This window comes from Aethalodelphis obliquidens, unplaced genomic scaffold (genome assembly GCF_003676395.1).
Source record: "Aethalodelphis obliquidens isolate GAN/ISIS:26980383/991018 unplaced genomic scaffold, ASM367639v1 scaffold59, whole genome shotgun sequence".
Lineage (NCBI taxonomy): Eukaryota > Metazoa > Chordata > Mammalia > Artiodactyla > Delphinidae > Aethalodelphis > Aethalodelphis obliquidens.
In genome coordinates, this window is record NW_020838003.1 from 10811936 (window position 1) to 10831585 (window position 19650).

Consider the following 19650-nt stretch of genomic DNA (forward strand, 5'->3'; position numbering starts at 1 on the left):
ACAAAAGACCTATATGCAGAAAACTATAAGATACTGATGAAAGAAATTAAAGATGATACCAACAGATGGAGAGATACACCATATTCTTGGATTGGAAGAATCAATACTGTGAAAATGACTATACTACCCAAAGCAATCTACAGATTCAATGCAATCCATATCAAATTATCAATGGCATTTTTTACGGAACTAGAACAAAAAATCTGTATGGAGACACAAAAGACCCCGATTAGCCAAAGCAGTCTTGAGGGAAAAAAAATGGAGCTGGAGGAATCAGACTCCCTGACTTCAGACTATAGTACAAAGGTACAATAATCCAGACAATATGGTACTGGCACAAAAACAGAAACATAGATCAGTGGAACAAGATAGAAAGCCCAGAGATAAACCCACGCACCTATGGTCAACTAATCTATGACAAAGGAGGCAAAGATATACAATGGAGAAAAGACAGTCTCTTCAATAAGTGGTGCTGGGAAAACTGGACAGCTACATGTAAAAGAATGAAATTAGAACACTCCCTGTCACCATACACAAAAATAAACTCAGAATGGATTCGAGACCTAAATGTAAGACCAGACACCATAAAACTCTTAGAGGAAAACATAGGAAGAACACTCTTTGACATAAATCACAGCAAGATCTTTTTTGATCCACCTCCTAGAGTAATGGAAATAAAAACAAAAATAAACAAATGGGACCTAATGAAACTTCAAAGCTTTTGCACAGCAAAGGAAACCATAAACGAGACAAAAAGACAACCCTCAGAATGGGAGAAAATATTTGCAAATGAATCAACGGACAAAGAATTAATCTTCAAAATATATAAACAGCTCATGCAGCTCAATATTAAAGATACAAACAACCCAATCCAAAAATGGGCAGAAGACCTAAATAGACATTTCTCCAAAGAAGATATACAGATGGCCAAGAAGCACATGAAAAGCTGCTCAACGTCACTAATTATTAGAGAAATGCAAATTAAAACTACAATAAGGTATCACCTCACACCAGTTAGAATGGGCATCATCAGAAAATCTACAAACAACAAATGCTGGAGAGGGTGCGGAGAAAAGGGAACCCTCTGGTACTGTTGGTGGGAATGTAAATGGATACAGCCACTATGGAGAACAGTATGGAGTTCCTTAAAAATCTAAAAATAGAATTACCATATGATCCAGCAATCCCACTACTGGGCATATACCCAGGGAAAACCATAATTCAAAAAGACACATGCACCCCAATATTCACTGCAGCACTATTTACAATAGCCAGGTCATGGAAGCAACCTAAATGCCCATCGACAGATGAATGGATAAAGAAGTTGTGGTACATATATACAATGGAGTATTACTCAGCCATAAAAAGGAATGAAATTGAGTCATTTGTTGAGATGTGGATGGATCTAGAGACTGTCATACCTAGTGAAGTAAGTCAGAAAGAGAAAAATATCGTATATTAACGCATGTATGTGGAACCTAAAAAATGGTACAGATGAACTGATTTGCAGGGCAGAAGTTGATACACAGATGTAGAGAACAAACGTATGGACGCCAAGGGGGGAAAACCGCGGTGGGGTGGGGATGGTGGTGTGCTGAATTGGGCGATTGGGATTGACACGTATACACTGATGTGTATAAAACTGATGACTAATAAGAACCTGCACTATAAACAAACAAACAAAAAAACAACTAATACTAAACTTTTTTTGGGTTATTTGTATGGAAATATGTTAATATAAATGTTTCAGACAGTACATGAAATTTCTAAAAATCTTATATGTTCTGGTATAATAAGTCATAATTCTAGTTATTACTTTAAAATGTACATCTCAGAAATAACTAAATTTCCTTGTCAATTGCATTATCATGAACTTTCATCAAATCTTTAACCGTGGTCATTTTTAAGTCTTTTGTCATTTGCAGACAGTTCTGGGTGTACTCTGATGCTTTTGCAAATATATTCCTATAAAAGGGTTTCATGTTCAAGGAATTCATGGAAAAGACTCTAACAAGTACAGGTTTCTGGTAACTGACTATACGGCTGAGCTGAATGAATAAGCATTTTCAGAACTCTAATGGAAAGCTGATGAATTCATAAAAGTGCTAACAAAATATCAAGATGAAAAAAAATTAATTACATGGGACTGAGTGAACTGATGAGGATGATTATAATTTTTGTGACTTTCTGTTTGAATTAAAAAAATGGGGATTAAAAGAAAATAAAAATAAAAAAGACATGGGCATAAATGAGGGACTCACAATACTTATAGGAGGGTAAGAACCCATGATGTATGGGGTGGGGAGGAGGTTGAACTTGGACAATTTCTTAGAGGAGATAGTATTCTAGCATTCTTAGTTGAAACTTGAAGTATTTAGTACATTTTAAAGATAATTTCCCATGCATGAGGAATAGCATAAAGCAGTTAGGAAAGAGAGAGTTTGGAAATCCCAGGGAAAATTCTGGGATTTTAAATAGTCCAGTTTGATGAAAGAAATGGGTAAGAGGATAATGAAAGATCTGGCTACAAGGGTAGGCTGGGGATATGTTGAGAAAGTTGGATTTCATTTTGTGGTAAACCCCAGATTTTTGAGCAAAGAAATAATGCATAATTATGTATGCAATTATGGGTGACAGGAATATTCAAACATCATCCACAGTTCTTAATATATAATTAAAATATATTTTTTCACTCATAAATTACAGGGAATCTTTAATAAAACATATGTACAATAAATAATTCACACTTAAAAATGTTCATGTGACAGTTTCATGCCTTTTCAACAGAAGAGGCCACAATACCAGGGAAATCAGAAGGCAGTCTCAATAACTCTTCCACTTCTTCTTGCAAAGCCTCTGCTTTCTCATGCAGCAGCAACTACAATAAAAAATCAAGACATGAGGCAAAAACACCGATTTCTAGAGAACTGCTAACATTTTACCACCATCTGTTTGACACCTGAATCCTTACATACCACCAAACTAGACATTAAAACTAATAATGAGATTGAAAAATGGCCACTTAAGAACAAGTGATTACAATTAATGAAGCTAAGACATTTAGTTAAAGCCATTTTAGCTGATCACTGCATTTGGTATACCAAAAATAAGGGAGCTTTAATACTCTCAAAGATTTGTTTTATTGAAGACTCAGCCACTTAAAAATTAACTTTTAATCTATAAAATTTAAGACAATTTTGCAAAAATTTAATTAGTTCTTTAAAATGTTATCCTTTATATATGGATTTTACTATTCCTCAAAGTTTAGTATGCTATCTTTTAAAAGCTTATCAGTGTTTCAAAGAAAAGTTTTATTCAAGCTCCTAAAATTAATATGGCTAATTTCAAAAGAAGCATAATGAGCAAAGAAAGTATTTCTAAACCCAGCGCATAGTGGATGTCAATGAATATTTGCTGAATAACGATTTCTCCCCTTTCTTTAAAAAAGCCAGAAATAAAATATTCGTATTTGTTGCATCTGGGTTTTGAGTATATTGGTGTGAAATATTTGCACTATTTCTCTTATAACATTTTTATGATAAAAAGGTCAGCAAAATCACACAGAGGAAGAAAACCACTCTCTACCAATTTGATATAAAGCATAGCATTATTTAGCACTATATAAAGGAGTCTAAAATGTAATTAGGATGTATACGTATAACTGACACTTTGCTGTACAGCAGAAATGAATACATTGTAAATCAACTATACTCCAATAAAAATTAATTAAAAAAAAGGAAATTTCAAATATAAAAAAAAATAAAGCAATGAAGTCAAGGAAAAAAAAATGTAATTAGGTAAGCTTTCCAGTAACTGAGGTAATGGTGACCCTGCAAAATGAATCTGCCAACACATCCTGTAAGCACTCTACAGATCACAAAGGACAATAAGTAAACCATACAAAACTCACATGTCAACATTACTAGAATACAGAGAACACCACCAACATCAAATGACTTGAAGTGTTCTGTTTACCCCTCAGAGGCCAACTAGTAACCTCTGTTACTAATTCTTTTTTTTTTTAATTTATTTTATTTTTATTTTTGGCTGTGTTGAGTCTTCATTGCTGACTAATTCTTTATATTAAGCTTTCCTGTTCAAATTACTGTGTGGTTTCTGTTCCTAATGATTAGACCCTGACAGATACAACCAGAAAGTAAGAAAGTACACCAATAATGATGGGGACACGCCAAAAAGACACAGGAGCCAGTCTGCAGGGGCTCTTCCTGGCCAACTCTGAGACCATTTGAGTATCAAAATAAGTATGAACCCATCATTCACTCTGATATAAATAAATGAATTAAAAGATAAATGAGGAAGGAATAGCTTTTCCTCATAGTAAAATGCCAATAAAAAATATAGAGGGAACAATGGAGCTAGAAAATCACCACTTGACAAACATCATAGAAATAACTGAGGCAAAAATCAATGAATGCTAAAACAAGTGTGTGAAAGTTTAATGAAGAATAGGATATCTACATAGTCTCAAAGTATCCACTCCAAAAATACTAATAAAAAGGGAAAAATAATAATTTTACAGTGGAAAAGCTTGCCAGATGACACCTCCTTAACCAAATGATCAAAGTCATTATCAGTAATGTGATAAAGTGACATCCTGTGGCTCCTGATCTGATGTACTAAGGACACACAACTTTTTTGTGGCATTCCTGCAAAAACCTGTTTAACCTCAGTATAATCCTAACTGTTTTCCTTACTTCCATCCCCTATTTGCAACCTCTAACCCACTCTTCTACTCAAAATCCTGCAAGGAATATCCATTTTACTCTTTCAAGCTTACTGGAAAAGCAGAAGGGATGGTGGGAAGGAGAGCGTGTACCTCAGTCCATAAGATGGAAGCTATATATTAAGACTGGCTGAGCAATGAGACAGGGGCAGTATGGGTCCTTGGACACACAACTGATTCCTCATATCAGCTGTGAACACTAATAAACCTTTAACATTTAAAGTCACTTATTTTGGCCATCGTTACCGCAGCTCCATTTGTATCCTTAATAACATATAGTGTAACTCTATAGTCCTGCTCTACTACTTACTGACTAGCTGTGTTTCCTTGGGTAAATCAATTTCTTTAAATCTTATTTATTTATTAATAGATTTAATTAATTAATTAATTTATTTATTTTTGGTTGCGCTGGGTCTTCGTTGCTATGCACGGGCTTTCTCTAGTTGCTGAGAGCGGGCGCTACTCTTTGATGTGGTGCGAAGCCTTCTCATTGCGGTGGTTTCTCTTGTTGCCAAGCATGGGCACTAGGTATGCGGGCTTCAGTAGCTGTGGCTTGCGGGCTCAGTAGCTGTGGCTCGTGGGCTCTAGAGTGTAGGCTCAGTAGTTGTGGCGCACAGGCTTAGATGCTCTGCGGCATGCGGGATCTTCCCGGACCAGGGCTCAAACCCGTGTCCCCTGCATTGGCAGGCAGATTCTTAATGACTGCGCCACCAGGGAAGCCCCAATTTTATTTATTTATTTATTCAAATATTTGCTAAATATCTACTATAGGCTGAATACTGTGCTAGGTGCTACAGAAATGGAAATAACTATAACTTCATCCCTATCAACCCAAAGAACTCCTAATCTAATGGAACAAGTTTTAGTGTCTTCATTTGTAAATTGAATGTAACACCAACTCTGCCCACCTCAGAGGATTGTTGTAAAGATCAATCAAAGCAATACAAACAATGTGAGCACTATTCACAAAGTAAGATGGAAATTTACTTTTCAGCCATTTCTGATCTATATATGACAATAGTATAACGATGAAGTTAAAAAAACAAAAACAAAAAACTATGAGATTTCAGACCACAAGGACAGAATTATAGTTGAGATCAAGAAGGAAATAATCCCAAACTGTTGTGTAATGGATTTACCCACATGGAGCAGGAGGGTAATGACAAACTGGATTGCATCTAGCAAAGGGTAACCAGTATAGTGAATAGCCTAAAACTAGGTTATTTACTACAGGTGAAAGAAACAGAAAAGAGAAGCCCTTGGAGGCAAGAAGAGCCATTTTCAAGTATGTGAAAAGCTACCAAATGAACAAAGCAACAGTCTAGTTCCACAGGGTGGTACTCTATGATGCCATGGTAGACATTTTAACACAGCCTCATTATATTGGGATGCTCTTTGTAACACTAGGGGTCCAAAAATAGAACTACTTAATTTTTGAGGTTGTAGGCTCCTTGTCAGTGAAGGTGTTGGGGATGCTGAGGAAAGGACTTCTGTGTCAAGAGTAGCGGGAGGCAGAGTTCAGCGAGTTCCAGAGTTCCTCGTACTTCAATGAACTCTTGAAAGCGTCTTTATTTTTTAGGAGATCCTTTTCCTCCTTTTAGCAAACCTTGTATCATAACACGTGTATTATTTTTATCCAAATATTGTGAGTATAAACTTTTGCATATATAGTTAAACGTTTTTGCTTTTATATCTAAAGTATAAGGAGATTACACTACAAAATATCATAAAGATTGGGCTTCCCTGATGGCACAGTCATTAAGAATCCGCCTGCCAATGCAGGCGACGTGGGTTTGAGCCCTGGTCCGTGAAGATCCCACATGCTGTGGGGCAACTAAGCCTGTGCGCCACAACTACTGAGCCTGCGCTCTAGAGCCCGCGAGCCACAACTACTGAAGCCCAGCGCCTAGACCCCGTGCTCCACAACAAGAGAAGCCACCGCAATGAGAAGCCCGCGCACCGCAAAGAAGAGTAGCTCCCACTGGCCGCAACTAGAGAAAGCCTGCGCACAGCAACAAAGACCCAACACAGCCAAAAATTAATTAATTACTTTAAAAATATATATATATATCATAAAGATTAAAAAATAGTTTGCTTACCTTGGCTGATGAAACAATTTGCTTGGCCTGGCGTCTTGATAAATGATCAATTGTTTTTATCAGCACTTCAGGATTTGCATTAGCTAAGTGCATTAGACTTTTATAACCTGCATTGTATAACTGTCTTGCTCGACCCTGAAAAGTATTACAAAAATCATTAGGATCAGAATTTGGGATTAGGAAAAAGTAATTAAGTGTCTTACTGAAGGGAAAAAATTCACTTGCAGAGACAGGAATAAACTAAGATAATAAATATGAAGAGATAACACATCAGAATCCCGAGGAATTTTAAAAGACGCATTTGGGTGGTTCCAATCTGACTGCAAGATAGCTAGTTTTCTGTGTAGCTTAAGTGAGCTGATGTGTGCTGCAATCAGAAATAAGAAACCCATTAGGGCACTTAGGCTAGGGGCATCCCCAATCAAATGTTTTAGTCCAGTACCCCTAAAATGTTCTTACCATCTACTCAGGGGACCTGAGGTAGGGGTGTGTGTCTGCATTCCCAAACAGAACTCCTCTGATTTAAGAACTGAATAACAGAGGATAAACTGAAATCAAGGGTTGGTGAAAAATAGAAAGCTAAGAAACCAGCTGAGGATACTTTCTCCTCACTCCCTTAGAAAACGTAAATGACCCTCACTGCCACCAAGTCACCACCACCTTCAACAAGTACTGTTTAAACTGACAGAAGGTGATTCTTCACTGGAGTAGAGGAAGGAAGGGATGTTAAGAATGACACATATACTTGGGAAGAGTCACCCCATCCCTACTGTTATTTTTTCCCATGAATGTGATTTTTCATCAGAACTTTTTCCAGATTAACAGGGATTTCTGGGAGACCATGGCAGCAATTAATTAAAAAAAAAAGATTCCCATGATAAATGAACAATAAGGCTATTGTCACTTACCCTGTGACATGACAGTAAAACCTGATTTTTCTGTTAGTTGAGATCATCTCAGGTGGGAAACTGGGAGGCTACTAACCTCTAAAACTCCAGTCACTTCCATGAGAGGGATTAGCTCTGCCTTTACACAGTAAGTCAACTTCTTGGTAAGTTCTACCAAAAGGGCTCTATAAACCCAGAACTCCTCAAGTTCCTGCAGAACACAAAGAAATATGCAGAATTTAAATCTGGTAAGTTATTTCAAAATCTAGTTTGCATGGTAGAGGGCTCAGAGAGGACGCTCCCTTCTGTAAATTCTGGAAGTTGGGTTAAGCCAGAGATGAACAATGACTCCAAGCAAAATTGTTACAAGGAAACATGGCAGAGACTGAGGAATTTGATGGAATGGTTTTAGGATGAGGAAAAAGATTGAAAATTGAAAAATAAACAACTATACCCCAATTAAAAAAGAAAAAGAAGTCAATAAGAAGAGTTCTATTCATTTTTATCAAAACATCAGCAAGTGATTGCATAGTTTTTCTTTCCCAAATGATGAAAACAATTCCTACCTCTGGAAATTTATCCTGAAGACAAAATACTGAATATGGAAGGATTCAAATACAAGATGATGCTCAGTGCAGCAATATTTAAAATAGTATTAGAAGCCATGAGTTGGTAATTCTTAAAGCTGGGTGGGTAAATGGGTATTCATTACATTACCTTGTCTTTTTAAATATAGGGTTGAAATTTTCTGTAATAGTAGTTTGGTTTTTTCTTTTTCTTTTTTTTTAAGTTTCCTTTCTAACCTTTGGGTATCACTGTGAGCATTTGTGACGCATGGAACAACATTAGCTAGCTACTTTGTGACCTACTACTTTCCTACTAGTAGGAAAGTAGTCAATGCACTAGTATGGCAGCAAAAAAAGAAGAAAAGAAAACCTTGAATAGAACTACTGAATCAATCAATCCTAAACCGCCTTAGCTCTGGCTTTCCTGCTACATAAGATATTCATTTTTCCTTATTGTTTAAATTTCTATGGAATTTTTCTGTTACTTGCAGTTAAAAGTATCTTAACTAATATGATCGGTGTACTATTTTATTCCACTTACATAACTTTTTTTGTTTTTATTTATTTATTTAATTTATTTATTTTTGGCTATGTTGGGTCTTTGTTGCTACACGTGGGTTTTCTCTAGTTGCAGCGAGCAGGGGCTACTCTTCACTACAGTGCATGGGCTTCTCAGTGTGGTGGCTTCTACTGTTGCACAGCACAGGCTCTAGGCGCACGGGCTTCAGTATTTGCAGCACGCAGGCTCAGGAGTTGTGGCTTGTGGGCTCTAGAGCACAGGCTCAGTAGTTGTGGTACACAGGCTTAGTTGCTCCATGGCATGTGGGATCTTCCCAGACCAGGGATTGAACCCATGTCCCCTGCATTGGCAGGCAGATTCTCAACCACTGAGCCACCAGGGAAGTCCTACATAACTTTTTATAAAGAAAAAAATGCTTTAAAATATTGAAAATACATTCATGAGAGTTGTCGGGTAGACTGACCCTAGGATCAACCATCAAATTATAGTTGCTTTTGAAGTTCAACCTATAGATTCTTTCACTTGAACAATTGTGTAAGGCTCACATCCTTATAGTTCTAAGTAAAACAAAGGGATAGAATTATCATGGAACACCTTTTTAAATATGAAGAACAAACACAGTAAACTTAAGAAAATACATTTTAAAGGCCAGCTTCTCCTTATTATCCATAATGTTTGTGTACTGATTAGCTACCATGTAATTAGGGAATATACGCTAAAATTTAAAAATCAGCATAAATAAAAGGTATTTAAAAGGTAAATTTGCTAAAATAATTATCATTCAATCCAAAGCCAAGTAGTTTTGGATTATTTACTCCATTAGCATATATGATAGAACTAATTGTCCTATACACACACAGAATATGGAGGCTTAAGATAGGGCAAATGAAGTAGATTTTAAGTTTAAAAGTAGAATTCATTGTGGAAAAAATTAAAAAAAAATAAGTACAGAAAAAAAAAGTACAGAAACAAATATTACTATGCCACCCCAAAACAATAAATTTCAATGCAACAAAAATGGCTTATCTTATAAACTCATCAAAAACTGGGTAGAAAACTCTGGTAAGCTTTGTTGTGTTATTTAAGGAAATTCTGAAAGCTTCTTTTAGTAAAGTCTTAAATAAATCGATCTCAAATGCATATGGCCAAAATTAAGTTTTCTTCTTTATTTTATAAAACACACATTTGATGTAGAAACTGACGTAGCTGCTTGACACTGGAAGCAAAAATGGGAAATTACTGTGGTAATCAAAAGAACATGGTACTGAGTAGTCAGGTATCTGCTGGATATTGGTAACATACCAATCAAACACTTTACATAGTTACCACTCAGGAGAAAGACACTCACACAGAATCTACATCAATGGAGAAAAGTTATTTTAAGAGTTGATTCCAGGGACTTCCCTGGTGGTCCAGTGGTTGGGAATCCACCTTTCAATGCAGGCAACGCGGGTTTGATCCCTGATTGAAGAACTAAGATCTCACATGCCACAGGGCAACTAAGCCCTCATGCCGCAACTACTGAGCCCTCATGCCACAACTAGAGAGAAGCCTGTGTGCCACAACAAAGAGCCCACGTACTGAAATGAAAGATCCCTCATGGTGCAACTAAGACCCAATGCAACCAAAAATAAAGAAAGAAAGAAAAGAAAAAACAACAACAACAAAAAGAAAGAGTAGAAAAAAAAAGAGTTGATTCCAAATACTTGAAACTATTAATGATAGCTCTAAAAGTAGGGATAACTAAGGACTTCCTACTTGTTCATTATGTTTTAGTTGATTCTGTCATTCTGTAATACCTTTATTACATGCATGTATATAGTATTTTTGTAAGTGGATAAAAACAAAGATATATTTTAAACAAATTTTGAGTGCTTTGTAATAACAGAAGAAACAAGAGAACATATTGACTAACTGGCTTTTGAGTTCAGTAACGGTTAAAACAGAAGATGCACACAGCATATATCATCTATTTAATGGAATTACCTCACAGAAGTGTAACACACAAGAGGAGAATGCAGCAGCTCCAGAGAGAAGGTTTTGTATATATCCTCGAGGCATATTGAATTTTTCAGACACACTCCAAATGTTGGTCTCTTTGAGCAAGGTATAAAGAACGAAAGACAGGTATAGTCTGTTGACAATATTCTTGTCCACCTTCTAGAAAGACACAAATAAGTTTATGTACTGGACCTGCTAAAAAATGTACATTACATTCAAAATGGACAAAAGGTAAAGAGCATGAAGTTGTACCACAGGAGAGCAAGGATAGAATGGTTCCACAGAAATAAATCTAAGTTCTAACAAACGTACTTTAGATGAGTTCAAATTACCGTTTTTCTGAGTGTAAAAAAAGAGATATGCCAAATTGTTCCCAATTTAAAGTTCCTTCTATAGGGAGTGTAGTGAGTTGAATTGTTCCCCAAAAAAGATATGCTCAAGTCTTAACCCCTGGTACCTTTGAATGTGACCTTGTTTGGAAATAGGATCTCTGCAGATGTAATTAGTTAAGGATCTTGAGATGAAATCATCCTGGATATACAGGGGGCCCTTAAGGGCCCATTATTCAATGACTGTCATCCCTTACAAGAGGGACGACACAGAATGACACAGAGTAGGCAATGTGAAAATGGAGGCAGACTTTGGAGGGATACATCTACAAGGATTGCCTGCAACCACCAAAAGCTAGGAGAGAGGCAAGATGGTTTCTTCCTCAGAGCCTCCAGAAGGAACAGCCCTGCCAGCATCTTGATTTCAGATCTCTGGCCTCCTGAACTGTGCCAGAATACATTTCTGTTGTTTTAAGACACCTGGTTTGTGCTAATTTGTTATGGTAGCCTTAGGAAAGAATACAGGAAGGAAAGGAATTGGGGAAACCTTTACATTTACTGTAGTATTTATAGGTGGTATATATATGTGTGACTGTGATTATAAATTAGACAAACGCATTTGTTTAGATAAATATGTTAATAAGTCTAAAAAGTAAACACTAGATTCTATGATCTCCACATGGTCATGGTAAATAATTAATGTTTCCAAAGTTAAAACACTGAAAGAAAAATGCTTCCTGTAGTTGACTATTTCTATTCTGTTATGTGCTTTTGCCTGTGCTGCCTAGTGATTATTTTTTGGGTAAAGCATTTCATAGCTAATATTAAGCTAACTCAGAAACTGAGTAACTCATGCTTAAAATCAGAGGAAAAAAAAGATGAATTTTAAAGAGAAAAAGTAGGTTTAAAATATAAAATTATATCCTTTACTACAGTAAAAGAATGTTTAAGATGAGAACTTAGGGTGGCACATTGAAGGATATAAGAATTACAGATTCTGCATGTTGTACTGGATCACCCTTTTAAAAAGCATTAAGCTGAAAAGCATGATAGCTGAAAAACAAGTAGGAAAAGTTTACCTTTTAATTTCCCAATTTTAGTGCATCTTCATTATTAACTATAAATTGAGTCAATGTAGATTTTGCTTAGAATGTATTTTCTAAGCCAAGAAAAACGATGTGATTATATTACATGGCAAGATAAGCCACATCATGCCAATTTCAAGATTTTTACAAAAAATGTTTAAAGGTCTTTTTCAATGTGAAGACATCAATTAGATTCTAAGTAAACATCATGTTCTGCAGAAGTTTTTTAAAAAGATACTTCTAAAGCACTGAACTAGTAACTAACCCATTTGTAATTAAGACAAATCCATGCCCATACTATTTTAAATATTTAATTATCAATTGAACAAACATTTATTGACTATATTTCATAAAGTGTAACAAAAATAAATTTTGATTCAAGTTTTAAAAGATACATTATTCTAATAAGGTTTTATAAATGTTTATTATTTGGTAATGAGTTGCAAACTAATATGATTTTGTTTTTATTTTATATTTTAGAGTTTGATACAAAAGGCTTGTTTTAAGAAATATCTTTAGTCAACATTTTGAAGGCCTAAACAACATAGCCATTTCTGAGGTAAAAGACCCAATTTAAATATTGACAACATGAATACTGAAGTGATATATATTTATAATTTTATGATACATCAATACAGGGGACAGCTGCACAATTCAATTCAAATATAAGTAAACACCACCTTCCATTTTTCAAAATGAAATCAGTAAAATCTATATAAATTTTAAAGATATAGGGGAAATGGTAGGTAAGATAATTACGTTTCAAGGAAGATTAGATTACCAAAGAAAATGAAAAAAAGTGTATTATGAGGTGGAAGATTATATGAACTTAAGGATTCTGAATGCATGTTTGCCACAGAATTATTTCCACTTCTCTTAAGGTTAGTGTGTACATTCAACACTTGCTTCATGTTTGTTGACTAAACTTTAAAACACAAAAATATAAGATATCACACAAGAGTATTGGCTTTTCCACTTCAACCTTCTAAAATGCTTTATGTACTTCAAGTACATTGGGAGTTCTTTGGGACAACAGCAACAACAAAAACAAAAATCCCAAACTCGTCCTATCTTAGAATCCCTGATACCAAGTAGAATGCTTAATAAAAGGTTTCTAGAAGATTTTTTTCTCCCTTTAACTGCACTTATTTCAGGATTCCATAATACTGTGAAAACATTTTACAAATATTTTACAATTTATATAACTTAAGCCATAATAAGTAGCCTAAGAAAAATAGATAAAATAAGGTTTACCTTTTCCTATGATACTTACATGTGCATGACTATTTTAGAAATACAAAGGTACACAAAAAAAGGGCCATCACACCACCCAGAAATAAATACTGTTTAAAAAAAATACCTAAATTTCTGGTCCTCAGATGTTTTAAATAGTAAAATGGGAATTATATTAAAGAGAAAAAAAGTGAACCAAAAGGATCAAGTCAACAAAGGAGATGATACAACAGCATTAATTTTGTTTTATGAACTTAAGTTATTTAGGAAGGAAAAAAAGACTATGGTACCTTCCTGATAGCTTGACCTGATGCTTTCTTCCCAATAAAGTTCTCAGAGACTCCAACCAGAACAGCCACATTTTGTTCTGCTGGGCTGAGCTGGCTGAACTACACAGAAAAAGAGCATAAATATATTGAAAAATTAAATTGTAACTTTAAAAAGTCTGCCATTAATCAAATCCAGTATTTAGTCATATCACACTTTCATTATTATAAAAGATATGAAAAAACCCACATATTTTGTTTACAAATATTGCAAGCTTAAAAGATACAGTATTAAAATATTTGGGTTGGCCAAAAAGTTCGTTCGGGTTTTCCCGTAAGCTGTTACAGAAAAACCCGAACGAACTTTTGGGCCAACCCAATATAACAAACTTTAGTAGAATGACTTAAAGACATGGCCACAAATACTGTGACCATGGACTATGATTTCCATGGACTATGGGCTCATGTTTAATATGGGAGATGTCTGTGGGAAGAGAGAAGAGGGAAAGCTTTTGAAAGTAACTGCATTGTATAATACCACTTAGAAAAACTTAGAGTAACAATTTTAAAAAACGACATTAAAAAGACAGTTAATTTCCTGCAATTAAAAGCTGCATATTGCTTCTGCCTAATATGTGTTCATGCATCTAGCCTGTTCACAGTAAAATCATAATAGACTGTACTCTACCACTTGGTTTTGTAACAAGTATGGCCAGTTCCACCTTGCTACTGTTGATAAAGATGATATTCCTTCTCAGGTATTAACATCACCGGGTTTGGTGTGACATGATGTGACATCACGTGTGACTGTAATAGAGCTTTCATGTAATTAAACTATCAATCATCAGGGATGGCTTTCATGGTTTTCTTTATATTCCAGGCATTATAAAATGTAGTGGTCACCAAATCATACGAGTAAACTACCTTTGGGGAAATGGGACCAGGGATGACCTTTTTTTCTTTTCTGCACCTTTCTTTATTTTTTTGATAATGAACATGTTTATATTTAACAGAAAATATTTAAGTGAAACAAACAAAAAATGTTATTGCCATATTACTACTTTAAAAACTCAAAAACAAAGGGCCCAATTTCAAATATATTTTAATAAAGAAAAAATGTGAATAATCACTTGACAAAAATCAAATCCTGATCCATTATTGTAGCCTGTATTGCAGAATCTTATTGTCTCACCTGCCTGAAGTATATCATCCAATCAGGGTGACACTGAGAAGCCATATCATAGGGAGTTGTTAGGTAAATTAGATGAAGAAGGCTTTCAAGCACAAGTCCTTCAAGACCTTTCTTCAAGTCTCTGTAGAGACTGTCACAATAAGCCAAATCTATAGCTCCTAAAAGAAAGACACAAATAGTTCATCTTTCATAATCACCAAAGGGGGAAAGAGGTGACTTTAAAGTAAGTCTAGTTTAGGAGTTAACTACAAAAGTCTTTAAAATCTCTTACTATGTAACTTAACACAACTATTTTGGAGGTCATTTTGATAGTATCCATCAGCATTTAATAAGTACATACCTTCTGACCCAACCCCTCTAATCTTGGGAATCTAACCCAGAGAAACATTTCCACACAATTCCAAAAATACATGAGCAGAGATGCCCAAGCAGCCTTGTTTATAATGGAGAAAAATCAGGAACACAGTAAATGTCCATCAATAGGGGAGTGGTGAAATAAATTATGGTATCCATACTATGGATGACTATTGTAGTAAAAGAAAAATGAGGTAGATTTAAAGGGATTAACATGTGAAGATGCTCATGATATTTTATAAGTGAGAAAAGCAAGCTCTGTGTGTGTGTGTGTGTGTGTGTATATATACATATATATGTATATGTATATATATATACACGTACACATAAAAATGTTTGGAAGGATATATGTATCAAATTGTTATGAAATTTACAGATAATGTCTGCAAAAATATATACCAAATTGTTATTCTTGGTAAGATATTATGATTTTATGACTGCTGAGGGAGGGGAGTATGAAGGAGGGATGACCACCCTTTTCTCCATATACCTCTACAGTACTCTAAATTACTTGTTTCAAAACACTTTTCAACTTTTTAAAGTTGAAGTAGTCCAACAGTTTGTAAGATAAGATTAATATTATTAATATGAAATTACAAATCCAACTTAACATTACATAATAATTTCTATTTTTTCCAATGCATTTTCTCAGATTAGTAATGAGATTTAGGTAAACTCTTACCCTTAAAAGAAGCTCGTCCCAACTTTGTAATGTGAAAACTATATTGGAACTCTTCTTCCGACCCATGAATAGTGTCTTTTTGTAGAAGTCCTTTTTCTGTCAAAATAGTATCGTTTTGTAGGAGTCCTTTTTCTGTCAAGTATCTAAGTGATTCGACAGTTATTTCCCAGAGACTTCTTTCTTTCAACAAAATCTTCTGCTGAACACCAAAAAATGTACCACTCATAAAGTGATATATGTCACCGAGATTTGTTGCAATCTGAAACAATTCAGGACATCATTAGAGCATCTTCCCTAATTCAAGGTAACATTTTGAATGAATAATTAATCACGATGATTACTCATTTCCATACCGCAAAGCTATTTAAATAAAAAACTATTATAAAATCTACATAGTTGCATAAAGGTAATTTTATAACAACATTTTAAAATCAAAAGAAGAAAACAATTTAAGGGAAAAGATAGTTATCATATTCCTACTTTTTTTTTTTTTTTTTTTTAATTTGCGGTACGCGGGCCTCTCACTGCTGTGGCCTCTCCCGTTGCGGAGCACAGGCTCCGGACGCGCAGGCGCAGCGGCCATGGCTCACGGGCCCAGCCGCTCCGCGGCATGTGGGATCTTCCCGGACCGGGGCACAAACCCGTGTCCCCTGCATCGGCAGGTGGACTCTCAACCACTGCGCCACCAGGGAAGCCCCATATTCATACTTTTAATGAAAACATCTACACATTTCTCATTCAAAAACCCCTTAGGTTTTTGAATAATTTTTCACAATACCTCCAAAGCTGTGCTCTCTGTTTACTCCTCAATTATCACTAATTCCCACTTAGCCTCCTTCAGAAATCCTTCCTCCACCCCTTTCCAGCCACATGTGAAAACATTCTTTAGCTTTAAAAATTGTATTAAAAAAACAAACAAACATGGAAAACACAACTGAAAGCCTCCACTAAAACAGGATCAGGCAATACTTTCCCTGACATATTACTTAAAAATAGACAGCAGTTTTTTACTGCTTTTTGTCTCTCTCATTCCCATCTCCTTTTCCTGTTCTTTTGCTGCCTTTTTTTCTCCCCACTTACTCACTATTTAAAACTTATAATGGCAATCATAAGTAATACTTAACTCACCACTTGGTATTCAGATGTAGAGCTGTCTCTGAATTAGAATAATTTATATTAGCCAATTTCAATGAAATCAACAAGTTATACTAAAATATAGTCAATCAATAAGCATATTTTTCTCTCTCACAACTCTGACGATATTTCAACTGGAAAACTTAACTAGTAATTTCATATTAAACCATTATAAGCGATAACAGAAAATAAAATGGAGCACAGACATTTCCTATTGTTTCTCCTTTTTTTTTTTTTTTTTTTTGCGGTACGCGGGCCTCTCACCGCCGCGGCCCCTCCCGCCGCGGAGCACAGGCTCCGGACGCGCAGGCCCAGCGGCCACGGCCCACGGGCCCAGCCGCCCCGCGGCACGCGGGATCCTCCCAGACCGGGGCACGAACCCGCGCCCCCCGCACCGGCAGGCGGACTCCCAACCACTGCGCCACCAGGGAAGCCCTGTTTCTCCTTTTAATAAAAATCATTCTTAATATAGTATTCATTCAGGCCAAATTGTACTTTTAAGATACTCAGTTTGTAGATTATCAGCATACTTAGTTTCTATATTGTTTTTTGGTTGGCCGATTACAGTTAACCGTGGGAATAAACAAACAAACAAAATCCTTTACTTGATCCTTCTGGCGACCAACAGGTTACCTTTCTAGCCCTCTGAAAACTTATAGACATAGTGGTTTAAACCCACTGGTAGAGACTCTGCTTCTGGCTTCTCAAAGCTGGGTTCTTCACTGTTGCCCCAACCTGCAAGTTCAGCCATGACCAACTCCAAAGTCAACCCATTCATTAATTCAAGTGTTTACCAAGTGCCAACCACATGCCAGGCACTGTGCTAGTCACTGGGATTCAGTGATAAATGACAATACATGTGGATCCTGCTGTCACAGGGCTTACATTCCACTGGGGTAAAGTTATTAGCCAAATAATGGCACTAACAAGAATACGACTACAAACTGATAGGTGCTATTAAAGGAAAGAATGTGTTTCTACAAAGCATACAATAGACTGACTGGACTCAGTGGCAAAGAAAGGCTTCCCTGAGGAAGTGGTGGTGAAGTTAAAGTCTGACCGTTAAGTGGGAGTGGGTGAGGGTGAAACTGGAGACGGGGAGGTAAGAAGGGCGAGTCCCAGGCTTACAGAACACTGCAGTAGGAGCAAGTATAGAATGTTTGAGAAATGTAATAGAAGGCCAGTATGTCTGGAGTACAGAGTATACGAAGGCTGGTGAGAGATGAGGATGAAAAGACAGGCAGAGGCCAAATCTACCACAGTAGACCATGATAAGGAATTTGGGCTCAATCCTAACAGCAACGGGAAACAACCAGTGACAAATTTTAAGCAGAAGGGGGTGATACATTCGGATTTTATATTTTGTGAAGATCAGTCTATTGAAGAATTACTTGCAGGGGATGTGGGAAGGCAGGGCAGACAGAGTGAACGCAAAGAGACCAACTGGGAGACCATTACAGTGATCCAGGCAAGACCGCAGTAGTATGCACCAGCGTGTGCAAGCAGCCTACGTAACCTACTTTTTTGCCTTGGATTCTTTTTTTGTGAAAGCACAGTTATATTACTTTATTCAAAGGTATGCAAAGATCAGAGATAAAACATATAAAGTGTCTAGCAGAGCATCTGAAACATAGTTGTGAGAAACAATAATTGGAGGCTCCCTGTATCCCATGGCCCAACAACTGTTATGATCTCTTATTAATTCCTGGAGTTTCCATCTCTTCCACCAAACCCTGGACCTAGTCTCTCCAGGGATGCCCACCTCTACCTTCTGCCTCCTGACCTCACACTGCCCTTCTTGCCTCTCACCCCTATCCCACCTGGTTGTTCCTGTCCAGAGGACTTGACTTCTGCTTCAGTTCTAACTCTAAAGATTTTCCCACTTCTCCACCCGGTCTGTAATTCCGGCCTCTTTCCACAACTAGAGCCCTGTTGTGAAGCCTTACCCCAAGGAGTAGGAGGAACCCTGATGTCCTGTCCTCCTCAGGACGGGGCCCCGTAGTCTCCTATGGGCAGGCTTGAAACAACAGCTGCCTATAGGCTAATCTCCTGAGCTGACTCTGCCTGGACTTCTTGCTGCTGTACTTCAATTGTTAAAACAGAAAACAACGGTTGCATTGCCAGGCCCATAAAACCAGACTTTTGTGGCCAAGTCAGTTCCCCCAGGAGTCCTGTACCTGAGAGCACTGGTCTCAGTGCACAGGGAGTGCACTGAAGTCCCAACTCCCTCCTAATTCCACTGCCTTTTGTGGAGTCCTCACTCATGACATACTCATATTTGTCAGATGTATAAACATTTTCCTCCGCCTTTTCATTTGTTAAGCAGGGTCTTTTGAAGAGAATTTTAAAATAATGATGAAGCCTATTAAATTGATTTTTTTCTTTCATGGTTTACGGTTTTTGTTTCCCACGTAAGAACTCTTTGCCTACCCCAAGGTAACAAAAATTTTTTCCTAGATTTTCTTCTAGAAGTTTTATTTTAGCTTTTAGGTCTAGGTCTATGATCCATTTTGAGTTAATTTTTTTGGACAGTGGGAGGTAAGAGTTGGGGTTAATTT

At 36.5% G+C, this 19650-nt stretch overlaps 1 protein-coding gene across 5 annotated transcripts in view; it reads right to left on the reverse strand.

The window, feature by feature from the left end:
* Positions 1 to 2700: 2700 nt before the first annotated feature.
* The window catches only part of HELQ (helicase, POLQ like), a 40618-nt gene continuing 23668 nt past the window's right edge, over positions 2701 to 19650 (reverse strand). For 3 of the 5 annotated variants that reach the window (XM_027087570.1, XM_027087569.1, XM_027087573.1), the window contains 7 exons: positions 15959 to 16217; positions 14923 to 15080; positions 13755 to 13853; positions 10803 to 10976; positions 7828 to 7941; positions 6844 to 6978; positions 2701 to 2878 (listed from right to left, as the gene is read on the reverse strand). In XM_027087570.1, the coding sequence (XP_026943371.1) occupies positions 2771 to 2878; positions 6844 to 6978; positions 7828 to 7941; positions 10803 to 10976; positions 13755 to 13853; positions 14923 to 15080; positions 15959 to 16217 (1047 nt within the window). In that variant the 3' untranslated portion in view covers positions 2701 to 2770. Of the gene's footprint in view, positions 2879 to 6843; positions 6979 to 7751; positions 7942 to 10802; positions 10977 to 13754; positions 13854 to 14922; positions 15081 to 15958; positions 16218 to 19650 lie in introns of those variants that run through there. The other 2 variants (XM_027087571.1, XM_027087572.1) reach the window with 2 other exon arrangements.